The sequence below is a fragment of the Tilletiaria anomala genome (genome assembly GCF_000711695.1).
Source record: "Tilletiaria anomala UBC 951 chromosome Unknown K437scaffold_42, whole genome shotgun sequence".
NCBI classification, from domain to species: Eukaryota; Fungi; Basidiomycota; class Exobasidiomycetes; order Georgefischeriales; family Tilletiariaceae; genus Tilletiaria; species Tilletiaria anomala.
Window position 1 is genome coordinate 108,602 of NW_013546980.1, and position 19,416 is coordinate 128,017.

Genomic DNA, 19,416 nt, shown 5'->3' on the forward strand with positions numbered 1-19,416 from the left:
ATGTGCAGGGTGAAAGCGTCCAACACGGCTGGCATATCCATCGAATGAAGGGAGCAACCAACCCAGCAAAAGCAACACATCCGACACCTCCATTGGGGCTATCAACCCTACATACACAGTAGCACTCTAATCTGTGTGCGCTTCCCCAAAAACATGACCGACGCGTCGCGCTCACGCCACGTTTGAACTTATCACGTGAGCATTTTCGCGCATCTGGCACTCGCTTGTGGTGAAAGTGTTCAGGGTGGAATGGACCTGGTGAACACCTGCACACCGTTTGGGCTTGGAGCCCATCTCGAAGGTACCCCCAGGCAAGACCCACAGAGCACTTTTCTCGTGCGACGACAACAAGAATTTCAGTCGTGCACAACAATGGCAGACGTCAACGCGCACAGCGGTTTCATCGCACCGAATGACGATGCCAGCAACGCAGCCTGGCCTTCGCGGGGCAGCGCGGGCAGAAGCAACGGTAAGGGTAAGGGTAAGGCTAGCAGTGAAGATGATGGGGAGGAGGACGAGGACGGCGAAATAAGCGACTCGGAGCTGATGGATCAGCTGGAAGCGGAGTTGGACCAGGAAGATAGCGGCTTCAATATGGACGCATTTCGAGAAAAAAGGATGGCTCAATTGAGGGAGGAGTGAGTGTGACCGCATATCAGAGCTTGGGTTTTTGAGCTGAGCAATACTGATAAATACATGTGCTTCTCGCTACAGGCTCGATGCTCGCCAGCCCTCTATGCAACGCGAGTCTTCATTACGAGGACGATACACCGAATTCAAGAACGAGAGGGACATCATCCAATTGACAGCTAAGGAGAAGTTTGCAGTCGTACATTTCGCACATCGTGATTTCCGGCGGTGCAAGATCATGGACCGACATCTTGAGGTCCGTCGGCTCGTTCAATACGGCCGCTCGGCTGGGCTTATTGCGCGTTCCCGTTTATGATCCTGACAGTGCTTCACTTTACTCGCGCGCAGACGATAGCACCGCAACAAACCTCCACAGTCTTTCTCAAGATATTTGTCGAGAATGCGCCTTTCTTGGTGGAAAAGCTGCAGGTCAAGGTACTACCCTGCGTCATCTGTTTCGTCGATGGAGTGACCAAGGACCGGCTGATAGGCTTCGAGGAACTCGGGAACAAGGACTCGTTTGGCACAAAGGCGCTTGAATTCAGGCTGCAGCAGGGCGGCGTACTAGAGAAGCGCGAAACCTCCATCCTCGGCTATCCCAGCGTCACACAAGCGAAAACCGCTGACGATGTAGATGACTGGTAGCATGAAACGCAGCAATGCAGTGCAAGTATCATTTTCAAGTCTCTATTGTGCGCGTGCTCTAAATCGCATTTTTGTCCCCGACGCGTTCGCCATTGCTTTAGAGAGGACCTCTGGAGCGATCTCGCCTTTGGGGGGAACAGGCGGGGGAGGCAAGTTTCCCTTGTCCTTCATATCCGCTCTCGCTCTCGGCGTCCTCTGCGAGCCATATGTATATCCCATGGTTCCGAGCAGCACCGCGGCAGCGCCGATCCAAAGCAAACCGAGCTGCTGCTCCTGCTGTTGATGCGACTTATTGCGGCTATTGCTGTATGTGCTGATGGCCAAGCTGATCGCTTTCCGGATGGACAGGACGAGTGTCACGCCAACAGAGGAGACACGTGTTGTCAGGCGATTTACGCCGGAGATGCAGAGAAGCTGCGTGAATGAATAGAGCGAGAGCGGGACGTAGAAGCTTGGTATGACTGGAAATGGGTTCTTGCGTAGAAGATCGCGCGATACGTGTGGTTTCTTGCCTCCTCCCGAAAGGAAGAAAGCAGCGATGTCTGCTATTTGCTTCGGCAATAATGTCGAGAGGTGCAGAGGTGAAGTGGCGTTAGCGGCGCGCAATTCCTTCACAATCTCTGGCCATCGAACGAGAAAAAGCGGCAAGCTAAGTGCATGACTGTAGAAAAGTGCTTCTTTCCAGTGCGACGTGCCGTAGCGCTTGAAGGTCTCCTCTTGCCATAAGCCCATGATGCCGGACACGATTAGGGAAACCAGGAGCATGGTAATGCCGATTGTATAGTCTGACGATGATGTCTTTAGTTCTGATACTGATGAGGTCTGCTTCCCGCTTGCTGCTAGCGTTGATACGATGACACCTCCAGTGACTAGTAAGACGGAGATGACTTGGAGGACGTTGTACCTATTTTTGGCAACAAGGGCAACACGGTCAGTGTGGCCGGACGCAGTGCGGCATTCTCGCGCTCTCTCACTTCTTGTTTGCGAACATCCACCCCAAAAGCATGTTGAAAACCAAGCCTCCGCTGCGAAAGATAATGTGCACCGCCATGGGTACCGAGAAAGCGAACGCCACATTGTTGAGCAGGTTGGTCGAGAAGAAGAGGACGACCTGGACCCCCCATCTGGTCAACGGCACCGAAGGTCTTTTGAACCTGGGGATGAAGGACGGAATGGATGCAGCTTTGGAGCCAACTCCTTTGCCCGGTATATAAAGCTGTGAAGGCAGGAAGAGCAAGGCAATAAATAGGAAGTTGGTTACAGTGAGAAGAGTGCCGCTCTGGGGGAGGAGCACTGTGCATTCTTCCAGGTACCAGACATTGCTGACATACCGAAAGTAAGAGCATTCCCAGCCAGCGGATGAGCAAATTTGTCCAGGAAAAATTTGGATCCATGCACCGTTTCTCACCTACAACAGCCGCCAAAGATGAGCGAGAAGATGACGCCCCAATCTGTGAATACCATGTTAGGCTACTCGCCGTCAACGGTATTATCACAAGGGCCTGTCCGCTCTGCAAGCCCTCCAATACGGGCAAATTGTTCAAGTGGCCGCCAGTCGAATGCTTTCCTCCCCGCCGTGAATCTTGTCGGTACGAACATCTGCACAGGGTGTCATGCTCAACGCTATCATAATGATGAGGTAGAATGTGGAGAAAGCGAGATTGGGGTGTCATGTGTAGACCGCAGGCAGGAAGGCGGAACGACGAGATCTGCAAAGGGGGGGGATACACAGTCGAGGTGCCGCACAACTAACACAACCAACCTGTGGCATGAATGGTCTGACATCACAAGTATCATCTGACATCGTCTCTTGGAGAGCTCAGCGGCTTCGCCATAAGCATGGTGCACGGACTGACAAGTAGGGCAGACTGGGAACAGCACAGACACAGGTGAAAAGGAGTAGAGAAAGAGCCACCCTTGTCCTGCAGCGCGCAGAGAGGGCGTTCGCAAGATGAGCAGTGCAGAGTCGACCGAGGCTGCGGGTACACTTAACGCTGTGCGACCAACGTCCGACGTACCAGAAGAGGAGCCCAGTGCTGTTGTCGAAGAAATTGGGGATGCTCAACTTACGCACACAAAAAATCTAGAGGCGGGAAAAGTGCAAGCGACAAAGGGACACGATGCACCTGCACAAGAGGTCGACAGCCTGTCGAATCAGGCCAAAGCCCTTGAACTTGGCGGCGAGCCCATGAACGAACAAAGGCACTGGCCCGACGAGTCAGCAGGACAATTACTTGACGTAAACAATGAGCCTCAAGGCGCGAAGATCAACTCTGATGAAAAACAGCACGGTATCTCACAAGAGTCAGCGGCAACAGGGACGTCGAAGACCGCCAACGCAGATAAAGCAGAACTGGCTAAGTGTGAAAGCCCTACACTACCCGATGAAGAAGAAGCAGCGTCTGCATCTGTACAACAGGTGCTTCCAGAGACTGAAGGACAACAACATGATGTGCAGGATCCGAAGTCAGAGTCAGTAGAGCCGATAGCTCCATCTCCAGTGGAAAAGACTCCGCCCGCAAGTGCGCCGGAAGTGCCGCGAAAGGATGTGGACGGCAGCTTGGAGGCAGTCGCTCATGCTTTCGGTAAAGGGACGAGCACTCCATCTCATAGCAGAAGCGCATCACCAGTGATCAGAGCTGCAGCAGCGTCCGGGTCTGGTTCCGGGTCGAAGCGGCAGAGCGGGGACTCGTCGCGAGCGGAGAAAGCGCCGACATCTTCAGGCAAGGAGGGAGAGGGCCGGCAGCCAAAGCGAAAGGAGAGCATACCGAATTCTAAGGCAGCAGAAGAGGCCCCTTTCGATTTCAACAAGTTTCTCGAGCAGATGAAGCACCGTGGAGCTGCCCCAGTAGGGGAATACGTCCGAAGGTGTGTTATACTTGGACGGCATCGAACCCATCTCGGCTTTCGACTGATCGATTCACTCTTCCGTTCCAGCTTCATTCGCGGGTTTTCCCGCAAGCCGTATCGGACAAATGATCAGATCAAGCTTATCAATGACTTCCTCGCCTTCATCCATGAGCAGATGGCAAACACGCCGCCGTGGTCCACGCTGTCCGGTCCCGAGTTCGACAATGCAAAGGAGGCAATGGAGAAGCTTGTCATGAATCGGCTATACCCATTCACTTTTTCGCCAGCTGTCGCCAAAGAGGGCAGATGGCCTGTGCAGACTGACGACCTGGAACGAGATTCAGTGCTGAACCAAAAGATGAGACTGTTCGAGTGGGTCAAGGAAGAGCATCTTGATGTGCCGACAGGAGAGCACTCTCGTGGCTTTGTAGAGTTTGGCGTGACCGGTGAGCAGTGAGCAATCAACCCTCATTGAGCCGATCAGAGACTGACGGAGCATCCGAAATCATCGCAGAGCTACTCAAAATCAACCATTACAAAGCTCCTCGAGATAAACTTATCTGCGTTCTAAACTGCAGCAAGGTCATCTTTGGATTGATCCGACATTTGTATCAAGGCGAGGACGCAGACACGTTCTTACCTATTCTCATCTTCATCGTCCTGCGCGCAAGGCCGGAGCATCTCATTTCAAATGTCGAGTACATCAATCGGTTCCGAAGTCCCGAGCGCTTATCGAGCGAATCCGGGTACTATCTCTCCAGCCTGGTGAGTTGAACGCAGACCCACCCCGTTGACTTTACAGAGCTGGCTCCCTAACCCAGTTTATGTACCCATCATGCTTCAGATGGGTGCAATTTCTTTCATTGAGCAGATGGAATTCTCAAGCTTCTCAAACTTGACGCAAGAAGACTTTGAGAGGTAAGTGTACTTCAGTGTGGAGGCCCGGGGGAGAGGCGGAAAGATCAACACTGACGCTTCTTCTTTCGCCCACATGAAAAAGGAACATCGAGGTGGCCGCTGCAAGGCTAGCAGAAGAGAGCAAGGAGATGGACCGAAGAGAGCGTTCCGCCTCTGATGGCGGCCATGGGGATGGGGTGGGCGAAGAAGAAGCACGATCGATTGGACTGACCCCTGTAGCGGCGGCGCTAGCGGACGATACTCGAGCTTTCTTGCAACGTACTGGCGAGGCCGCACGCTTAGGTATGAGCAAGCCCATTGGCGTGATCGGGCGCTTTTTAAGTGAAGCGACAGACGGGATACGAACGCCTTCGAGCGTGGGAACGGCGAGTGGCTCAGGCAGCGAATCCGGTCGAGAATCACCGCCACAAAGGGTCACGCTCGCGCCTTTCCCACCAGACACTCCAAAAAGTGGCTTGCTTGGAATGAGCACAAGTGAGAGCTCCCAGGTGGCCAGGGACGGGAGCGCAGCCGAGAGACTCAGCGGCTTCAGCTTCGGGTCATGGCGTGGCAGCCGCCCTCCGGACGGCGGTGGCGAGCAGCCGCAGTTCGGGCCCCAGACGCCGACATCCGCTCATTCTAGCACTGGACACGGAAACTCTCAGCAACCTGCTGCGGCTCGGCGTTCGTGGCTCGGCGCTCCGGCACAATTGCTCGCCGACACGCCATGTGGCGACAGTCCCGCTTCATTCGCCTTGAGCTTTGGCGACGGCAGGGCGCCGGATTCACCAAGCGTTCGCTTGGCAGACGCTGGTCGAAACCCTCAAGTGCACACAGCATCTCTGGGTTGGGAGATGAGTGCCGGTGATCTGGCGGACATATCAGCACAGGCGGAACGCGTGTACCGTGACAAGATGGACGCAGCAGTTGAGACACTCAAGGGGATCTTTCCCGAGACCGAGCACGATGTCTGCATGATGGTGCTTGAAAGCTGGTGAGTTTTCACGTATGTGCGTCACGAAAAATCGCGCTGAAGCTTACTAATACGTCCTACTTACCTCTTCGCGTAGCAATGGCGATGTGCAAGCAGCTATTGACAGACTGCTTGAGATGTCTTGAGCGGGTCGGCAGCCATGATGTAGTCGTGGCGCCATGCAGCAACTTTCACTAAGCAATAGATGACAGCCTAGAGTACAACATCCCAGTTGCCACTTTCGAGGCGAACCAACTTCCCCCTAAGGTCGCAGAGTCCATATATCTCAGTTTGGGGGGGGGGGGTCAGATTGCCGCTTCGGTCTGCAAAAAGCACCGCCCGGGCACGAGTAGTCAGCACAAGCATTGGAAGGTATGGAGAACTTGAGTCCTGAATGCACACACCTGCTTCTGAGGCCGCTCGCTTTCTGGCGCTTCGTCGATAAAGTCCGGTAAAGCCATATTGCCTTCTTGTAGATACGACGGCGTCTCTGTCTCCTCTTCGCCAATCTCGTTCTCCCTGCCCCGCCAATTATGAGCAATCCGTGTCAATGGCCTCCAGATAATTTAAGGCTTCAGAGTGGGGCTGCTCACAGTGCCTCGAGTTCTGCCTCTAAGTCTGCCTCGTCAATCTCGTCTGGGACGCCATAGCTTCTCCCGAGCGTTTCTTGCACCTCGTTGGTCTGCTCGATCATGTCCTCCATATCATCCTGAATGCGCTCGATCTTGTCCAAGTCGATTTTGCCGTACGTTTTGCGCATCTCCTTATTTGCGGTCTGCATGGCGTCCACCGTAGCCATGGTATTCCGGAGGTTCTCCGTCGTCATTGTCGCCTGCTCCATATTGTACGCTTGCTGCTGTAACTGGGCGAGCTGCCCTTCGTAAAGGCGCTTCTGCTTTAGCACTCTGATCGCTCGTTGCTGAATGGCAGTCTGTGAATCGCGGACCATGAACTTGACGTGAGTGGGGTCTGGAATAGAACGATACGTTTCCCATGAGCACGGGTACGCACCTTCCCCGGACCATCCCGCATCTTCTTCATCTGATCCCGATAGCGTCCCAACTCAGCATCAAGCTTGCGAATCTTGACTTCGACGCCATCTGCACGCTGCTCGGTGGACAGAATCGCCGATTGCAGGGTCGGCTTTGCTGCCGCAGCTTTTGACCCTCCGAACAGGCGATTCATGATCGCCCTGCCCCCTTTGATGAACTGTGGCGTAGCTTGCTACCGGTCTATCCGACTTGACCGTGCCTTCAACACATCTCGGGGGCCATAGAGTGTGGGATTCAACCGAACACGTAATAGTTGATGGCAGCTGTGCGTCTTGTGTTGTGCTCGCGGAGAGCCAGCGCTATCTAACGCGTAAGGCGGTTCCGCTGCGCGAAAAGTGTGCGGAGCCCAGTCGTCAGTACGCTCATCTCTCAACTAACATTACATTCAGACACCTCTCAACCTGAAGGGCTGGGAGGCGTTCGTTGATGTTAGTGCGCATCACCAGCGCCGAAGGTCGTGCAGTCAAGCAAGTTTGCTCTCAACATGAGCAACGACGCTGCCCTCCTCGCCGAAATTGCCCGGCTATCCGGAGTCATCGATCAACGTCGCAACACAAGCGGCCAAGCTGATTTCGCAAGCGGCTCAAGAGCGTCGTATAGAGGGCGGGGAGGTGCCGCTCCTTACCGTGGGACAAATGGACTTCGCGGAGCTTACTATGCGGCCGGAAGAGGGCGCGGCGGGGGTACTGGTCCTTTGCCTTCCAGACATCGCACTCTGGTGCTCAACAGGCCCGCCGACAGTACCGTGTCCGAAACAACTCAAAGCAAGAAAGTAAGTCCTGCAGACTTGGAAGAAGGCGAGATCGACCCTGCTGGCGCGCTTGCTGCACCCGCACAATGGGTCAAGCGTAAGACAACACACAACATGTCGCTCGTTCGCGGGGAGACTTTCGAGAAGACGTGAGTAGCGCAATTCGTGGGGAAACGCGACATAGGCGCCTGATGCATGCTTTTGAACGACAGGGAACCTGCGCGCTTAGCTTCTATTGCGGCTGCGCAAGAAGCCAAGGCAGCAGCCAAGGCAGCTCGTCGGCCAGCGCTACGGACGAAGACTGGGGTGAAGAAACGGCAGCCGGCCGTTCGCCGGGGCGACAAGATGGGCGAGATCATCATCGATGGTGTTATTTTCCAATTCGACGAGACGGGCGAGAAGATGATAAAGAAGGGACCCGTTACTCAGGCAGATTACGTCGACAAAGAACCCGCAGCTGGGCCAAGCATGAGCACACCTCTCAATGCTTCCGTGGATGGGCAGAAATTCGTTCGCACAAAAAATGGGAATCTCATCAGCGCTGAAATTCTCGCTCAAAGGAAGGCGAACAGCAAGAAGGCAAAGCTAGCAGCCATGGGAAGGTCCATTGGGGACATGCAGAAGGCGCGGTGAGTCCATTCATAACCCACCTGCAGGTGCACGTTCTAAAAGAGGCTAATATCGCTTTCTTCACGTAGCTATGCATCTCGCCCCAGCAAGGGAAAGTCTACTGCTTTCGACCGACCCAAGGGTCTTTGCAGCTTTTTCAACAAGACAGGTCTGTCCTAGACTTCCATTCGTACTCTGGCTCTTCCCGGACGGGTTGTCTGACACTCCTCCTTTTTCCGGTCGCGCCACGACATGGGTCCGCGCACACAAACTTACATTGTTTCTAATGATAGGTACATGCAAACGCGGGCTGTCCTGTCAGTTCAAACATGATCCAGAGAAAGTTGCGATATGCCCCGGTGCCCTAACTGCGAAAGGCTGCATGAAGCCACCTGGCACATGCCTCCTCTCACACAACCCCCTTTCCAATCGCGTTCCCCACTGCACGCACTACCTAGCGGGGGATTGCCGCTTTGGAGTGGATTGCTTCTACGAGCATTCTGAAAAGGTGAAGCCCAACTCGGCATTCTGCAGCGACTTTTCCACATTGGGCTGGTGCGCTCGCGGAAAGGAGTGCGATCAACGGCACACGTGGGAATGTCCAGAGTTTGCAGAGAAGGGCTCATGTTCTCGACCCGGGTGCAAGCTCGCGCATGTCATCCGTGCCAGCACTGCGATGGCAAACGCCGCGCAGCATATTGAAGGTACAATATCAGGAACATCGGGAGCGGACGCAGAGGCAGCGGCGGATGACGATGCGCTATTCATGCGCGACGATGCAGCTGCGACAGCGGGTGATTCAGGGATGGACACAGATGCAGGCTCGTTTCGCAAGCGCAAGCATGCAGGTGACGTTGATGGCGGTAGTGACGGTGGAGAATCGCAAGTCTTGTCTTTTGTCCCGAAAACAAAGAAATCCAAGGCTTTCACGCGTCAGCAAGACTTCATCGGTTTTGGCGATGATGGCCTGGACGATGGTATGGATGACGGCGAGGATAGCGACGAGGATGATGAACATGGAGACGAGGAAGAGGACGGCGATCATGCGGAGAGCGTTGCGAGCGAGGACGAGCGAACCGATTTCGATTCCGATGATGATGACGGCCAACAAGAGTCTGGTGAAGGCTCAGAAGTGAATGAAGAAAGCGAGTCTGAAAGCGAAAACGATGAAGAGCTTGCTGGGCTCACAAGAACAGCTGTATGTAGCTTATGACTGGCGTTCTAAATTAAGAGCCTATCCTCACACACCCACTGCACATGCTTCATGCTTCTGCATGAGTTTTTCATTTGCGGTTTTGCGTAGGCTAGTAGTACAGTTTTAACTTCACCCTCTCTACTGTTTTTGCAAGCTTCTCGATGTGTGGCTGGTAAATTGGTATTGTGGTCCCTCTGCAAGAGGCGATAAAATGCTTCTTTCCTTGAAAGTGGAAGCCGCTAGTCGATCGGACCCAAGAAGTCCTCCTTCATCGTCCCAATGGCGAACTGTGCGGGAGATGGAATGCATTCAGGATTCAGGCTTCCCCGGTGAGAAATCTGCCACATCAATTCGATCACACTCACAACTTCGTTGGCGTCGACCCGTGTGCCGACGATTCGTAACCGTACTTTGATCCCAGGTGTCAGCGATGCTTCGGGCGAAGCAAATTCCGGCGGATTTGAGTCCGCTTGGAATTGGTATTCGACGGGCAGCAAATGCGTCGAGGTAAAGATGCTAAGCGGACCGACAGAGGCGAAGAAGCCCATCTTGTTTACGTTCGTTACAAGAGCATCTACCACCTCGCCTTTGAATGGCTTCATGACGATGGCGCTGTACTTGCTGCGAAACTCGGCCAGTCCGCTGCCAGGTTTTACAATTCCTTCACCAATGTCATTGATGGCGACGACTCGGATGATGTAGCCCTGCGATCGATGTTGAACCTGGCGTTAGATTCATATTGCACTGTGAGCAAGAGATGCAGCATGAGACGGGTACTTACGTATCGTCCCGTACAGGTGCCTTCGACATCGTCTCTCAGCTTGGCTTCCACTGAAAAAAGGGCGAGACCAAGACGGGAGCTCGGGCTGTCAGAGGATTGTTTGTGCACGTGCAGTAATCCGGATACGTGCGTTGGCGCATACGCACAGAACTGCTGCATGGAAGGACCGAAGAAGGAAGGATGTAGATTAATGGTATGCTTGAGCTCCTTCTGCAAAGCGAAACGCATGGAAAGAGTCGCAACAAAGAACACAATGAGCCCTCCGTCTATTAAGCATATCCTAGCGCTTAATCCAGAAGATTTGGGCAAGAGTACTGACCAGGAAAAACATCCTGGCTGCTAGCTGAACGAGCTGGCCAACTCGACAGGCCCTGGCGTACACTGTGCACCGGAGCACAATCTGTTGTCCACACCCTCCCGGAAAGTCGCGCAAACAGGTCGAGAGGTGGAACGCCTCCTTCGTCCGCTCAAGCTTTGAGGCCACTTGGACTTGGCCGTGGATGAATGTCCCACCTCTTGCGCTTCCAACTCCTTGGCGCGAAGGATGCACCCCCTTCCTTTCCTTCTTGTCTTCCCTGCTCCTAAGAGCCAGCCCCGATCAAAGCACCACAAACTTTTGGAGGGCTACGAAAGCTTGTCCTCGTATTTTCCTGAGCGAACGTGCCTTCCTCTGCCCTTGCTGCTTCGGATGTCACTGCAGCAGCGCCCGGCGCGGCAGGTCCTCCAGCGGTCGTCCCGCTCCTTTCCGCTACTCCCTTTCGTTCGCCAGAGCCACTAGACAAGCGTGGTGAGAGAATGCTCTGCTGTCTACCTGAGCCTTACTCTCTACCTTGACCAGTCTTCCTCAGTGCTGACGGATGCTTGGGTGCTCGGACGTGCGGGGGCTGGTCCCACGATGTGGCCTGGACAGAGAGGCTGGCCATCAGGACGACGATGTGTTGCAACTTGCAAAGGAGGTCGGGCAGATGACATGCTGCGTCGCAGGTGGCGATCTTCGGAAGAGCAGCAGCAGGGCGATGGGCCAACCCTACTTCTTCCATGCAATCCCTTCTACGCCGTAGTGGTTCCGCTCTTCTCCTTCTCGATCGAAGATTTCGTTTCAGCTTTTTTGGTCTGCTTCGAGTCTTCGACAAGCTGGCGCTTTTGATTCTGCACGAGGTACAACTACTGCATGCTTCTCCTTGCTCCTGCCTCAGTGCCTCCAATAGCAAAAAACCCATTTTCCAAGCACCTCTGTACCCTTGGCCAGATCACAGAGTATAAAGTACAAGATGACGGAAAAGGCTGGTGCTGTAATTGGAATCAACCTCGGAAACTCGTACGGCTCCCTCGCCTGCATCAATCAGCAGTGAGTCATGTACATGGAATGTGCCGCGAAGAGGGTTGTTGCTGTTGTGATACTGAACGTATCCCACTCATTGTGCTCTTTCTTTAGCGGACGAGCGGACGTCATCGCCAACGAGGATGGAGAGAGGCAGTTGGCGACCAGGATCGCTTTCGCCGGTGATCAGGTCTACATAGGCAACCAAGCGACACCGCAGCTTGTTCGCAATGCACCAAATGTCATCGACCGCTTTGTCAACCTCCTCGGCGTCAAGTTTTCTCAAGCGACAGAGGCCGACAAGAAGCGCATCTCATCGCCGCTCATTGACGTTGGTGATGACACTCCCGGGTTTGAAGTAGAGATCAATGGAGAGAAGACCAAGCTCTCGGCCCACCAGGTTGCAGTTCGTTACCTCAATTCGCTCTTCCTCACTGCAAAGGAGTTCCTCTCGGGTGTTCCAATCGCAGGCTGCGTGCTTTCTTACCCGCCATTCTTCTCATCAACGCAAATGGAGGCTTTGAAGAAGGCAGCGCAAGAAGCTGGCCTGATCGCACTACAGCTTGTTCCAACTTCCGCAGCCGCCCTCGTAGCGTACAACCTGACATCTCCTCTTCCTGGTGGACAGCTACCTGCTCACCCTGATGGAGAGGCCGCAGAATCTGCTGAATACCCGTCTACCAAAGTCCTTGACCGCAATGTCGTCGTGCTCGACGTAGGTGGCTCTTCGACCGACGTGACTGTGATCAGTGCGCGCGCAGGACTGTACTCAGTCCTCGCCTATGTGCATGACGCGGCTCTCGGAGGCGCGACGATCGACGATGCTATGATCCAATACTTTGCAAAAGAATTTACCAAGAAAACCAAGGTGGCCATCGAGGCAGGCAACACGAGAGCATGGACCAAGCTCAGGAACGAAGTCGAGGTGACCAAGCGTGCGCTCAGCGCGAGCAACAGCGCACAGTGCAGCGTCGAATCTCTCGCAGAGGGCATCGACTTTAGCGGGCCGCTGAACCGGATGAGGCTGGACATGCTCGCCGCCAAGGTGTACGACGGTGCCATCTCGGCCATCAAGCAAGCATTGAAGGAGGCAGGGTTGGAAGCTGCGCACGTCGACGAAGTCGTCCTTGCGGGCGGCTCGGCACGATTGGGTGGGTTTGTCGATGCGCTACAGGTGCTGTTCCCCGAGGAGACGAGCCACACGAAGGTCACTTCGTCCATCGACTCGGACCAGGTCATTGCCCGAGGCTGTGCGATCCAAGCGCAGGCGCTCGCTGCACTGACCACGCTCGGCGAGACGCCCGAGCGCAAGCACATCTCTGACCTTCCCGTCAAGGGTCATGCGGAGATCCTCGAGTTGAAAACGCCGGCGACAAGCAAGGCTATTGGACTCGTCGTCCCTGCACCTGATGTGTCCAAGCTGAACGGCTCCGCGCGCCCGACAGAGAAGGCGATTGTCGACGGCAAGCTGTTCGTTCCGATCATCGCGGAGAAGACGCCGCTGCCCGCTAGGCGCGTCGTTCAACTGCTCTCGAATGCTACCGCTTCTGCGCTGCTCGAGTTCGCCGAGGCGGAGAGCGAGATCCACATCGAGACGATCGCGCCTCCCGAGGCAGATCCAGTGGACGAGGATGAGGACGAGGAGCCTCTCGAGCCGGAGGAGGTGCGGACGGTCGTGTATAAGCCTTCGCGCTCGCTCGGCCAGCTCGCCGCACCGGCGGGCAAGAGCGGGAAGATCCAAGTGCAGGTCATCGTCAATGTGGACGGGTCAGTCGACATCAAGGCTGGCGAACCTGGTGCGGAGTCTGCTGCGGAGCTCAAGCTCCCCGCTCCATAGACTTGAAAGTAGTTCAATGCATCGTTTTTCTTTTCGAATTAATAGATGGTGATATTGTCTTTCTGAGCGTAGGTCTGATATGATACAATCTGGGGGGAAAACATGCTACAGGAGTGATCGGACAGCGCCGGACCGCAGAGATCATTAGTGGAGGGGCTTCTTGGGACCGCGTCCGTATACGCTTGCGATGGCAGGCGTGATAGCCTTCGCCTGCGCTGCTTGCTTTGCCTGCCCGGCCACTCGTGCCGCAGTCAAACCGGCACCATCCGTTTTCTGACGCTTTACAGCTGGATGCAGCAGTGTGGGGCCTTCCTCTTGCGCTGCGAGCTCAGCTTGCAAGGCTTTGATTTGTTCCTCGCGCAGTGCCTTCTTCTCCGCTTTTCTTTTCCGCTTGGCTGTAATTGCTTCGGCGTCCTCCTCCGGCTCTGCTTTCTGTCGCCGCTCGTCGTTAGAAGACGCGTTCTTTAGTTTCTTGGCGGCCATTTCTGCTTGGCGCGCGGCTGCGACATGCTCCCTCATCTTTTCGCGCTCTTTCTCCCCTGGATTGAGCAGCAGCACGTCGCTATCCCCCTCGGCGACGTCTAAGGGCTTCCCCTTACTGAGCGAGGAGCCTGCGCGGAAGTCTGTTGCGCAGTTGGGACACTGTCGCATGGCGTCTGTCCTTGTCGACTCGGATGACTCGGCGCAGATGGCACGGAGGCCAGACTCGACGAAAGCGCAGCCACACGCGCGGAGGTAGACGCAGCGGTACTTGCCGCTGAGCTCTTTCCCTGTCAGCGGGCACAGGAAAGGGTACGTTGCCGAGTCGAGCGAGGTCACGTCTGCGCCGGAGGCTGCCTCTTGTTGGTGCGCTGGATTGCGACGAAGCCGGAGCTGCACCACGTCCTTGAGGCCTCGTAGATGGCCCGCAACGATGTCCTCCTCCAACGCGACCACTTTGGCGCTCTCTTTGCCCCTTTCGCTTCGCGTTAGCAGATACTGGACCACACTCTCCTTGTTGAATATATGTCCCAGCGCATCCGCCACCACAGGCTCTCGGAATGGTCGGCGCGACAACGCGCAGGTCGTCCACAGAGCTTTCGCTAGGAGCGAAGGTGGTAGAGTGGAAAGAGCCGCTTTTACCTTGACCAAGTCGTCCCTTTTGGGGATCGATCCTCCATCGTTACCCTACGGCAAGTCCGAGTCAGCTTTGAATTATCTTCAAGGTTGCGCAGCCATCACTCACCATGATGCAATCAAACTTTTCTCTGATGGGCTGGAAGGCTGATGTCCTCAATCGCGACCGATTACGTTGCCTCTATGTGTGCCTTTACCGTAGGAAGGGAGGGGAATGCGATTGAAGCAGGATACATCAGGTCTACGATTGGCAAGCAGATGCTTCAGGATGACGGCAGGAGGCAAGGTAGTTGTGCAATGAAGGCACTTTGGAAGCAACTGGCCGATGAAGTCCACTGCGTGGAGACAATTCATGGTTCATCGAACTTCTCGCCACCATGAATATGAATATAAGGGCACATCTTGACCCAAAAGCCCACACACAGGTTATGACTAATGCTGGATATAATTGCAACATTGCAACACTGAATGGGAAAAGATCCGTGACAAGTACCCTCTGGCAAAACGCAAATTGAAGGCTTTGTGGCGCGTCGCAAGCCCGTGACCGACAGCTTGAACCTACAAGGTCCCAGCGAGCGCCGAGAGCGGTGTAGGCAAGGACTCGTGTCCCCCGTGTATGTCCTGCTTTGGCGCTCGTCACAGTCCTCGAGGTGGCTCCGGATCGACTGGTGCTATCCGACACGTAAGCAAACATGCCCCACACCCACGCACACATACACACAAGCGCTTAGTTATTCTCGTGCACGACCTTGTCGACGATCTGCTTGATGTCCTGCTCGCGACCCTCGACGGTCTTCTCCTGCAGCGCGTCCGTCGTCTCGGTCACGCGGAACGCCAGCACTGGCAGCGCGATGATGAGACCTGCCGCGTTGAGGCCCCACCCGACGCCGAGCTCGGCCATGAAAGATGCGCCGTCCTTGTCGAGCGCAAAGGCGCCTACGGAGCCGGCGGATTGGACACTCTGTGCATGATCGAGCGAGTATCAGCGCACGCGTTCCGACAGATAAAGCAGGAAAGAAAGCGCCGGTCCCCTCACTCGCCTTATAGAACCCGGCAAAATGTGCGAGCTTCGCGAGGTCGTTTGACATGGCTCCGAAGAGCCAGTACGTGAAGCACTGTGTGATCGAGTCGAGCAGACCCATGCACGCGTACAGGACGGCAAGGCCGCCGTACTCAGGGCTATGGACATCTGTGCGGTAGTACTCGCTTCCGAGACCCTCGCTTGGCTTGTCGGCGCGCGTATAGCCCAATTGGACGTGGTAGGAGCCGCCCCAGACGGCAAAGACGATGCAGATCGCGACGCCCCAGCCAATCCAGGCGCGTGTACGGCGTGCCAGGCGCGGGCTGTCCAGCAGGAGGCCGATACAGAAGGAGCCGACCATCTGCGAGAGCCAGTAGATAAACGAGTTTAGCGCGCGCGTGCGCAGCGTAAAGAGCAGGCCATTGTAGACTGGATAGCCAGGGCGGTGTGAGCATGAGTTTGGACTTGGTGATTTCCTCTAATTCTTCTGCTTACTGTTGACTGTTCCGTACCCAGTGAATCGAGTGAGCGGAAGAAGACAGAGTGTCAGCATGCCAGAAGATATGTTGGTTGATGCGCATACATGGACGTACACTGCCATGTGTAGAACCAATTGGAGGCGAGGAAGAGTGGGAAGAGCAGGACGATCCAGGGGTCGGTGTGGAGGACACGGATCAAACCCCTAAACTCGTCTGTCCAGCCCATTTGCTTGGGCACGACGACAGGCACGCCGTCCGTCCTGCGGACCTTGCCGGGTGACTTGAGGGTGAGCGAGACGAACGCGCCGAGGGCAGTGAGGACGAGGAAGGCGATGTACGTCCCGTTGGAGACGGTGTTGGATGTTGAGTGCCACGAAAGGCCCATCGCGATCGCGGCGCCCAAGACGGCGCCGAGGTTGAAGATGACCCAGAAGATGGAGATGTATCGGCCTTTTTCGCGCTCGGCGGGGTAGCTGAGCATCAAGGCACCCTGGCTACACCACAGCAGGCCGGCGCAAGCGCCGAGGACGGCACCGGCACCGATAACAAAGCCACCGTTCTGGTTGAAATTGTACGAGAGTAGGGAGCCAATGTACAGCGAGTAGCCGAGTGTACCGATGAACAGCGTCGGCTTCGAGCCGATTGTGTTGTGAATCGAGCCGCTGAAGAAGGCCATGACGGCGAACACGCTGTACAAGGCGATGCTCGAGTTGATCGACGGCGTGCGGTCGACCTGTCCACCTCCGCCGATACCACTGAGGGCTGTGCAAGTGGGAAATCGAAAGCACGACGTCCATGAGCGCCCAATGCTGCTGTTGCTGCCACATTTTTTTTTATCTCGCGAACGCTCTCACCATTGAACATGCCGGGACCAAGAAAGCACACCAAGCCGAGGAGCGCGACCTGGCACGCGGTGTGGTCGTAGATGCCGAGCGGACCCCTGCGGCGCGGTGCGGCGGATGCAAAGGTGGCGTGAGAGAGGACGATAACGTCGCTTGCGTCGTTGACTTTCCCCGCGGCGGCGGGGTGGACACCCTTCTCGTCGGCATGGACGGCCTTATCGGACGCGCTGTCAGACGACATGCTGCTGAGCGGCTATCTGCTGGGATCGCCAAAGTGCCGGCGGGCGGGGAGGGTGTTGACGGTCGAGGGTATTTACCGACACGTTGCGATGTATAGACGCAACAACGTCGACCTTGGAGGGCCAGGGGCGGGGATGAGAGGGGCGACTCCGCATCTCTATATACAGATAGCACCTTTGCAGCGACACTCTCTACTTGAACGCAGTAGATGCAAGCACCCACCCTGCTGGACTCGACTGCGTGGTCGGACGATATCAATTCACGGTGGAGAGAGATTGACAGAGCGCGAACGGCCTGCGAAAAAGTGCAGCAGTCCTCTCCTGTGTCGAGTCTCTCTCCTCTGCTCCCCCCAGCTCATCTACGTCAGGAGCGCAAACCAAAAAAGTGGTCCCTCAGTATCCTCATAGCTGCGGCACTGCAGCGCACTGCATGGGAGTAGATGACACCACCGGAACTCCCACCCCCGGCGCCCCGGCCGGCACCGCGTGCACATCCCTCTCACTCTCTCGTTCACTTGCAGCTGCTGGTGTTCCGACTGCGCCCCTGTGCCCAACAGCCTAGTTGGCTCACAGACACTGTGCTGATGCAGCGTGATTGCATTCGAACCACGTTGTCGGTTCCTGATACTGGCGGAACAAGGGGACCACGCTGTTTCCACACTCACGAGCATGACACAAGCACACCAGATGAAAGCGCGTCCTCTTTGTTTCTTTTGCAGTGGGGAACAAGTGTAGAATGCAGACGAGAAAAAAAAAGCGGCACTCGGGACAGGCACAGAGTGCAGTGCGGACGGGAGCATGGGCCCTGGAGAGCGGGGCGAGGTGCCATCGTGGTACATAGTAGGTAGGGAAAGCAATCAGGGTTGAAAGCGTCGATAGCCGACAAAAGAGAGAGAGAACTAAGTAAAACGCAGTTGAGACGAAGAGCAACGCAGCGGTGCTAAAATGCATCGCTGACTGCGCACGATGGACTGCGAAGCACCAAACATGACATGCAGTCATGGTCCATCGCCTGCCGGACATGGTCACAAGTGTCAATCCATCGCAGCTTGTTCATTCAGCATTGCGGCGAATGGCGAGATGACTTTCTATGTAGGACTTGGCGTCGATACCCAGCTTCAACGGTGAGGCGGTGGAAACCTTGCGAGGCGAATGCTGGCGCCGTGCCTCCACCAACTTCAATCCTCGCGCGCCAAGCCCAGCTTGTCTGGGCGAGGAGCCTAGGGCCGTGGAAGCGGGCAGGTGAAGCGCAGACTCTGTGTCTGGCTTGTGTCCGAGCGATGAGCACGGAATGGTGTCGACCTCTCGATCACAAGGGTAATGGACTGCATGCACCTGGAACGGCTGCGCGCATCGGTAGCATCAGAGTGAATATGATGCACATCCACTCATGTCACCTGCAAGGGAACCACAAGGCGCAGAGCAACGGACCTTGCACATGTCATTACCGAGAAGCATCCAACAACGCGTGTATGCAGCTCATTTCTTATGGACAATCTCATGACATTTCTTCTTGCCGTCTTCCGCGGATCTCTTCCCACCGCACATGACCCGCGCATCCCTGGTTCCCACTACAGTCCTCGAGCTCCACAGAGGCATCCCCTGCACTTTTGGTCCTCAGGGTAGAACGAGCTTGATCGCATCGACGCGCAGACGCGTGTAGCCTTGTTTGTGCTGCACCGTGCGCTTGTATCCTTTACGCCGTTTCGTCTTGGTAATGCGCTCCAACGGTCCCTTTGTGTGTTCCAGGACAGTCATTTCGACTTGCACCAGCGGCCTCTCCGCTGAAGGGGTGGTGGCAGTGCTCGCGGCGCCGATGAGGGCAGGGAGCACCGCGCCCTTGTGAGCCAGCCCGCCGTGACTGCTGACAAGCGCGCCAAAGGATGTGCGCGACTGACGCAGTGACAGTGCTTGTGCCGTCTGCATGATGCTCTGCGGTGCTCCTTCCGCCTGCGAGTCTGTGCCGATGTGCGACGAGCCGACGTCGATCAGCCCGAGCAGCGACGACTGACCTGCGTTGAACAGGTCACCAAGCTTGGCAGGCATCCCGGCGGCGTACGCGCGCAGACTGCTGTTGGTGCTTCGGAGCGCTGCGGCGCGCATCTCGGCCGTGCTGGGCAGGCCGCCGGGGACGCGCGCGGGGTTGCGCTCGATGCGCACGCCGTACTGCTGCTGCGC

The 19,416-nt window shown here is 55.9% G+C and overlaps 11 protein-coding genes across 11 annotated transcripts; 5 read left to right on the forward strand and 6 right to left on the reverse strand.

The window, feature by feature from the left end:
• The first annotated feature begins 351 nt into the window (after positions 1 to 351).
• On the forward strand, positions 352 to 1,312 carry K437DRAFT_256593 (thioredoxin-like protein). Its single transcript, XM_013387753.1, has 3 exons — positions 352 to 638; positions 715 to 886; positions 979 to 1,312. The coding sequence occupies exons 1-3, from the start codon at positions 373 to 375 to the stop codon at positions 1,273 to 1,275; spliced, it is 735 nt and encodes a 244-aa protein (XP_013243207.1). The 5' UTR covers positions 352 to 372; the 3' UTR covers positions 1,276 to 1,312.
• K437DRAFT_235872 (UAA transporter) lies at positions 1,290 to 2,875 on the reverse strand. Its single transcript, XM_013387754.1, has 3 exons — positions 2,684 to 2,875; positions 2,250 to 2,597; positions 1,290 to 2,179 (listed from the first exon to the last, which is right to left on the reverse strand). Exons 1-3 carry the CDS (start codon positions 2,737 to 2,739, stop codon positions 1,318 to 1,320), a joined length of 1,266 nt encoding a protein of 421 aa, XP_013243208.1. The 5' UTR covers positions 2,740 to 2,875; the 3' UTR covers positions 1,290 to 1,317.
• Positions 2,876 to 3,084: 209 nt separating this feature from the next.
• On the forward strand, positions 3,085 to 6,214 carry K437DRAFT_235875 (uncharacterized protein). Its single transcript, XM_013387755.1, has 6 exons — positions 3,085 to 4,143; positions 4,213 to 4,571; positions 4,640 to 4,890; positions 4,970 to 5,043; positions 5,126 to 6,016; positions 6,093 to 6,214. The coding sequence occupies exons 1-6, from the start codon at positions 3,227 to 3,229 to the stop codon at positions 6,139 to 6,141; spliced, it is 2,541 nt and encodes an 846-aa protein (XP_013243209.1). The 5' UTR covers positions 3,085 to 3,226; the 3' UTR covers positions 6,142 to 6,214.
• Positions 6,186 to 7,263, reverse strand: K437DRAFT_256596 (uncharacterized protein). The gene is made up of 4 exons (XM_013387756.1): positions 7,007 to 7,263; positions 6,589 to 6,926; positions 6,400 to 6,514; positions 6,186 to 6,318 (listed from the first exon to the last, which is right to left on the reverse strand). The coding sequence occupies exons 1-4, from the start codon at positions 7,178 to 7,180 to the stop codon at positions 6,301 to 6,303; spliced, it is 645 nt and encodes a 214-aa protein (XP_013243210.1). The 5' UTR covers positions 7,181 to 7,263; the 3' UTR covers positions 6,186 to 6,300.
• Positions 7,264 to 7,457: 194 nt separating this feature from the next.
• K437DRAFT_294569 (uncharacterized protein) lies at positions 7,458 to 9,649 on the forward strand. The gene is made up of 4 exons (XM_013387757.1): positions 7,458 to 7,947; positions 8,011 to 8,427; positions 8,497 to 8,576; positions 8,701 to 9,649. The coding sequence occupies exons 1-4, from the start codon at positions 7,532 to 7,534 to the stop codon at positions 9,618 to 9,620; spliced, it is 1,833 nt and encodes a 610-aa protein (XP_013243211.1). The 5' UTR covers positions 7,458 to 7,531; the 3' UTR covers positions 9,621 to 9,649.
• Positions 9,650 to 9,841: 192 nt separating this feature from the next.
• K437DRAFT_224264 (putative DNA-directed RNA polymerase II chain Rpb7) lies at positions 9,842 to 10,611 on the reverse strand (the record flags this gene model as incomplete). Its single annotated transcript, XM_013387758.1, has 4 exons — positions 9,842 to 9,889; positions 9,968 to 10,306; positions 10,384 to 10,433; positions 10,530 to 10,611. 4 exons carry the CDS (start codon positions 10,609 to 10,611, stop codon positions 9,842 to 9,844), a joined length of 519 nt encoding a protein of 172 aa, XP_013243212.1.
• Positions 10,612 to 11,544: 933 nt separating this feature from the next.
• K437DRAFT_235884 (actin-like ATPase domain-containing protein) lies at positions 11,545 to 13,591 on the forward strand. Its single transcript, XM_013387759.1, has 2 exons — positions 11,545 to 11,731; positions 11,819 to 13,591. The coding sequence occupies exons 1-2, from the start codon at positions 11,655 to 11,657 to the stop codon at positions 13,539 to 13,541; spliced, it is 1,800 nt and encodes a 599-aa protein (XP_013243213.1). The 5' UTR covers positions 11,545 to 11,654; the 3' UTR covers positions 13,542 to 13,591.
• Positions 13,592 to 13,685: 94 nt separating this feature from the next.
• On the reverse strand, positions 13,686 to 14,931 carry K437DRAFT_247174 (DUF602-domain-containing protein; the record flags this gene model as incomplete). Its single annotated transcript, XM_013387760.1, has 2 exons — positions 14,767 to 14,931; positions 13,686 to 14,708 (listed from the first exon to the last, which is right to left on the reverse strand). Exons 1-2 carry the CDS (start codon positions 14,767 to 14,769, stop codon positions 13,686 to 13,688), a joined length of 1,026 nt encoding a protein of 341 aa, XP_013243214.1. The 5' UTR covers positions 14,770 to 14,931.
• A 152-nt stretch (positions 14,932 to 15,083) lies between these two features.
• On the reverse strand, positions 15,084 to 17,479 carry K437DRAFT_247176 (uncharacterized protein). The gene is made up of 5 exons (XM_013387761.1): positions 17,012 to 17,479; positions 16,272 to 16,919; positions 16,174 to 16,179; positions 15,698 to 16,107; positions 15,084 to 15,618 (listed from the first exon to the last, which is right to left on the reverse strand). Exons 1-5 carry the CDS (start codon positions 17,238 to 17,240, stop codon positions 15,385 to 15,387), a joined length of 1,527 nt encoding a protein of 508 aa, XP_013243215.1. The 5' UTR covers positions 17,241 to 17,479; the 3' UTR covers positions 15,084 to 15,384.
• A 511-nt stretch (positions 17,480 to 17,990) lies between these two features.
• K437DRAFT_122423 (uncharacterized protein) lies at positions 17,991 to 18,822 on the forward strand. Its single transcript, XM_013387762.1, has one exon. It carries the CDS (start codon positions 18,231 to 18,233, stop codon positions 18,786 to 18,788), a length of 558 nt encoding a protein of 185 aa, XP_013243216.1. The 5' UTR covers positions 17,991 to 18,230; the 3' UTR covers positions 18,789 to 18,822.
• K437DRAFT_122424 (uncharacterized protein) lies at positions 18,823 to 19,416 on the reverse strand. Its single transcript, XM_013387763.1, has one exon. The coding sequence runs from the start codon at positions 19,339 to 19,341 to the stop codon at positions 18,856 to 18,858; it is 486 nt and encodes a 161-aa protein (XP_013243217.1). The 5' UTR covers positions 19,342 to 19,416; the 3' UTR covers positions 18,823 to 18,855.

Excerpts from the sequence above, each read along its gene's own strand:
- K437DRAFT_256593 (XM_013387753.1), top strand. The coding sequence starts at position 373 with ATGGCAGACGTCAACGCGCACAGCGGTTTCATCGCACCGAATGACGAT. Across the intron at positions 639-714 it reads ATGGCTCAATTGAGGGAGGA|GCTCGATGCTCGCCAGCCCT; the intron begins GTGAGTGTGACC and ends TTCTCGCTACAG. Across the intron at positions 887-978 it reads TCATGGACCGACATCTTGAG|ACGATAGCACCGCAACAAAC; the intron begins GTCCGTCGGCTC and ends ACTCGCGCGCAG.
- K437DRAFT_235872 (XM_013387754.1), bottom strand. The coding sequence starts at position 2,739 with ATGGTATTCACAGATTGGGGCGTCATCTTCTCGCTCATCTTTGGCGGC. Across the intron at positions 2,598-2,683 it reads ATCTTTGGCGGCTGTTGTAG|CAATGTCTGGTACCTGGAAG; the intron begins GTGAGAAACGGT and ends TCGGTATGTCAG. Across the intron at positions 2,180-2,249 it reads TGGATGTTCGCAAACAAGAA|GTACAACGTCCTCCAAGTCA; the intron begins GTGAGAGAGCGC and ends TGCCAAAAATAG.
- K437DRAFT_235875 (XM_013387755.1), top strand. The coding sequence starts at position 3,227 with ATGAGCAGTGCAGAGTCGACCGAGGCTGCGGGTACACTTAACGCTGTG. Across the intron at positions 4,572-4,639 it reads TGTAGAGTTTGGCGTGACCG|AGCTACTCAAAATCAACCAT; the intron begins GTGAGCAGTGAG and ends AAATCATCGCAG. Across the intron at positions 6,017-6,092 it reads ATGATGGTGCTTGAAAGCTG|CAATGGCGATGTGCAAGCAG; the intron begins GTGAGTTTTCAC and ends CTCTTCGCGTAG.
- K437DRAFT_256596 (XM_013387756.1), bottom strand. The coding sequence starts at position 7,180 with ATGAATCGCCTGTTCGGAGGGTCAAAAGCTGCGGCAGCAAAGCCGACC. Across the intron at positions 6,927-7,006 it reads TGCGGGATGGTCCGGGGAAG|ACTGCCATTCAGCAACGAGC; the intron begins GTGCGTACCCGT and ends CGCGATTCACAG. Across the intron at positions 6,515-6,588 it reads GAGGCAGAACTCGAGGCACT|GGAGAACGAGATTGGCGAAG; the intron begins GTGAGCAGCCCC and ends TTGGCGGGGCAG.
- K437DRAFT_294569 (XM_013387757.1), top strand. The coding sequence starts at position 7,532 with ATGAGCAACGACGCTGCCCTCCTCGCCGAAATTGCCCGGCTATCCGGA. Across the intron at positions 7,948-8,010 it reads GGGGAGACTTTCGAGAAGAC|GGAACCTGCGCGCTTAGCTT; the intron begins GTGAGTAGCGCA and ends TTTGAACGACAG. Across the intron at positions 8,577-8,700 it reads CAGCTTTTTCAACAAGACAG|GTACATGCAAACGCGGGCTG; the intron begins GTCTGTCCTAGA and ends TTCTAATGATAG.
- K437DRAFT_235884 (XM_013387759.1), top strand. The coding sequence starts at position 11,655 with ATGACGGAAAAGGCTGGTGCTGTAATTGGAATCAACCTCGGAAACTCG. Across the intron at positions 11,732-11,818 it reads CTCGCCTGCATCAATCAGCA|CGGACGAGCGGACGTCATCG; the intron begins GTGAGTCATGTA and ends CTCTTTCTTTAG.
- K437DRAFT_247176 (XM_013387761.1), bottom strand. The coding sequence starts at position 17,240 with ATGTCGTCTGACAGCGCGTCCGATAAGGCCGTCCATGCCGACGAGAAG. Across the intron at positions 16,920-17,011 it reads TGGTCCCGGCATGTTCAATG|CCCTCAGTGGTATCGGCGGA; the intron begins GTGAGAGCGTTC and ends CCACTTGCACAG. Across the intron at positions 15,619-15,697 it reads ATTTTGCCGGGTTCTATAAG|AGTGTCCAATCCGCCGGCTC; the intron begins GCGAGTGAGGGG and ends GATCATGCACAG.
- K437DRAFT_122423 (XM_013387762.1), top strand. The coding sequence starts at position 18,231 with ATGCAGTCATGGTCCATCGCCTGCCGGACATGGTCACAAGTGTCAATC.
- K437DRAFT_122424 (XM_013387763.1), bottom strand. The coding sequence starts at position 19,341 with ATGCGCGCCGCAGCGCTCCGAAGCACCAACAGCAGTCTGCGCGCGTAC.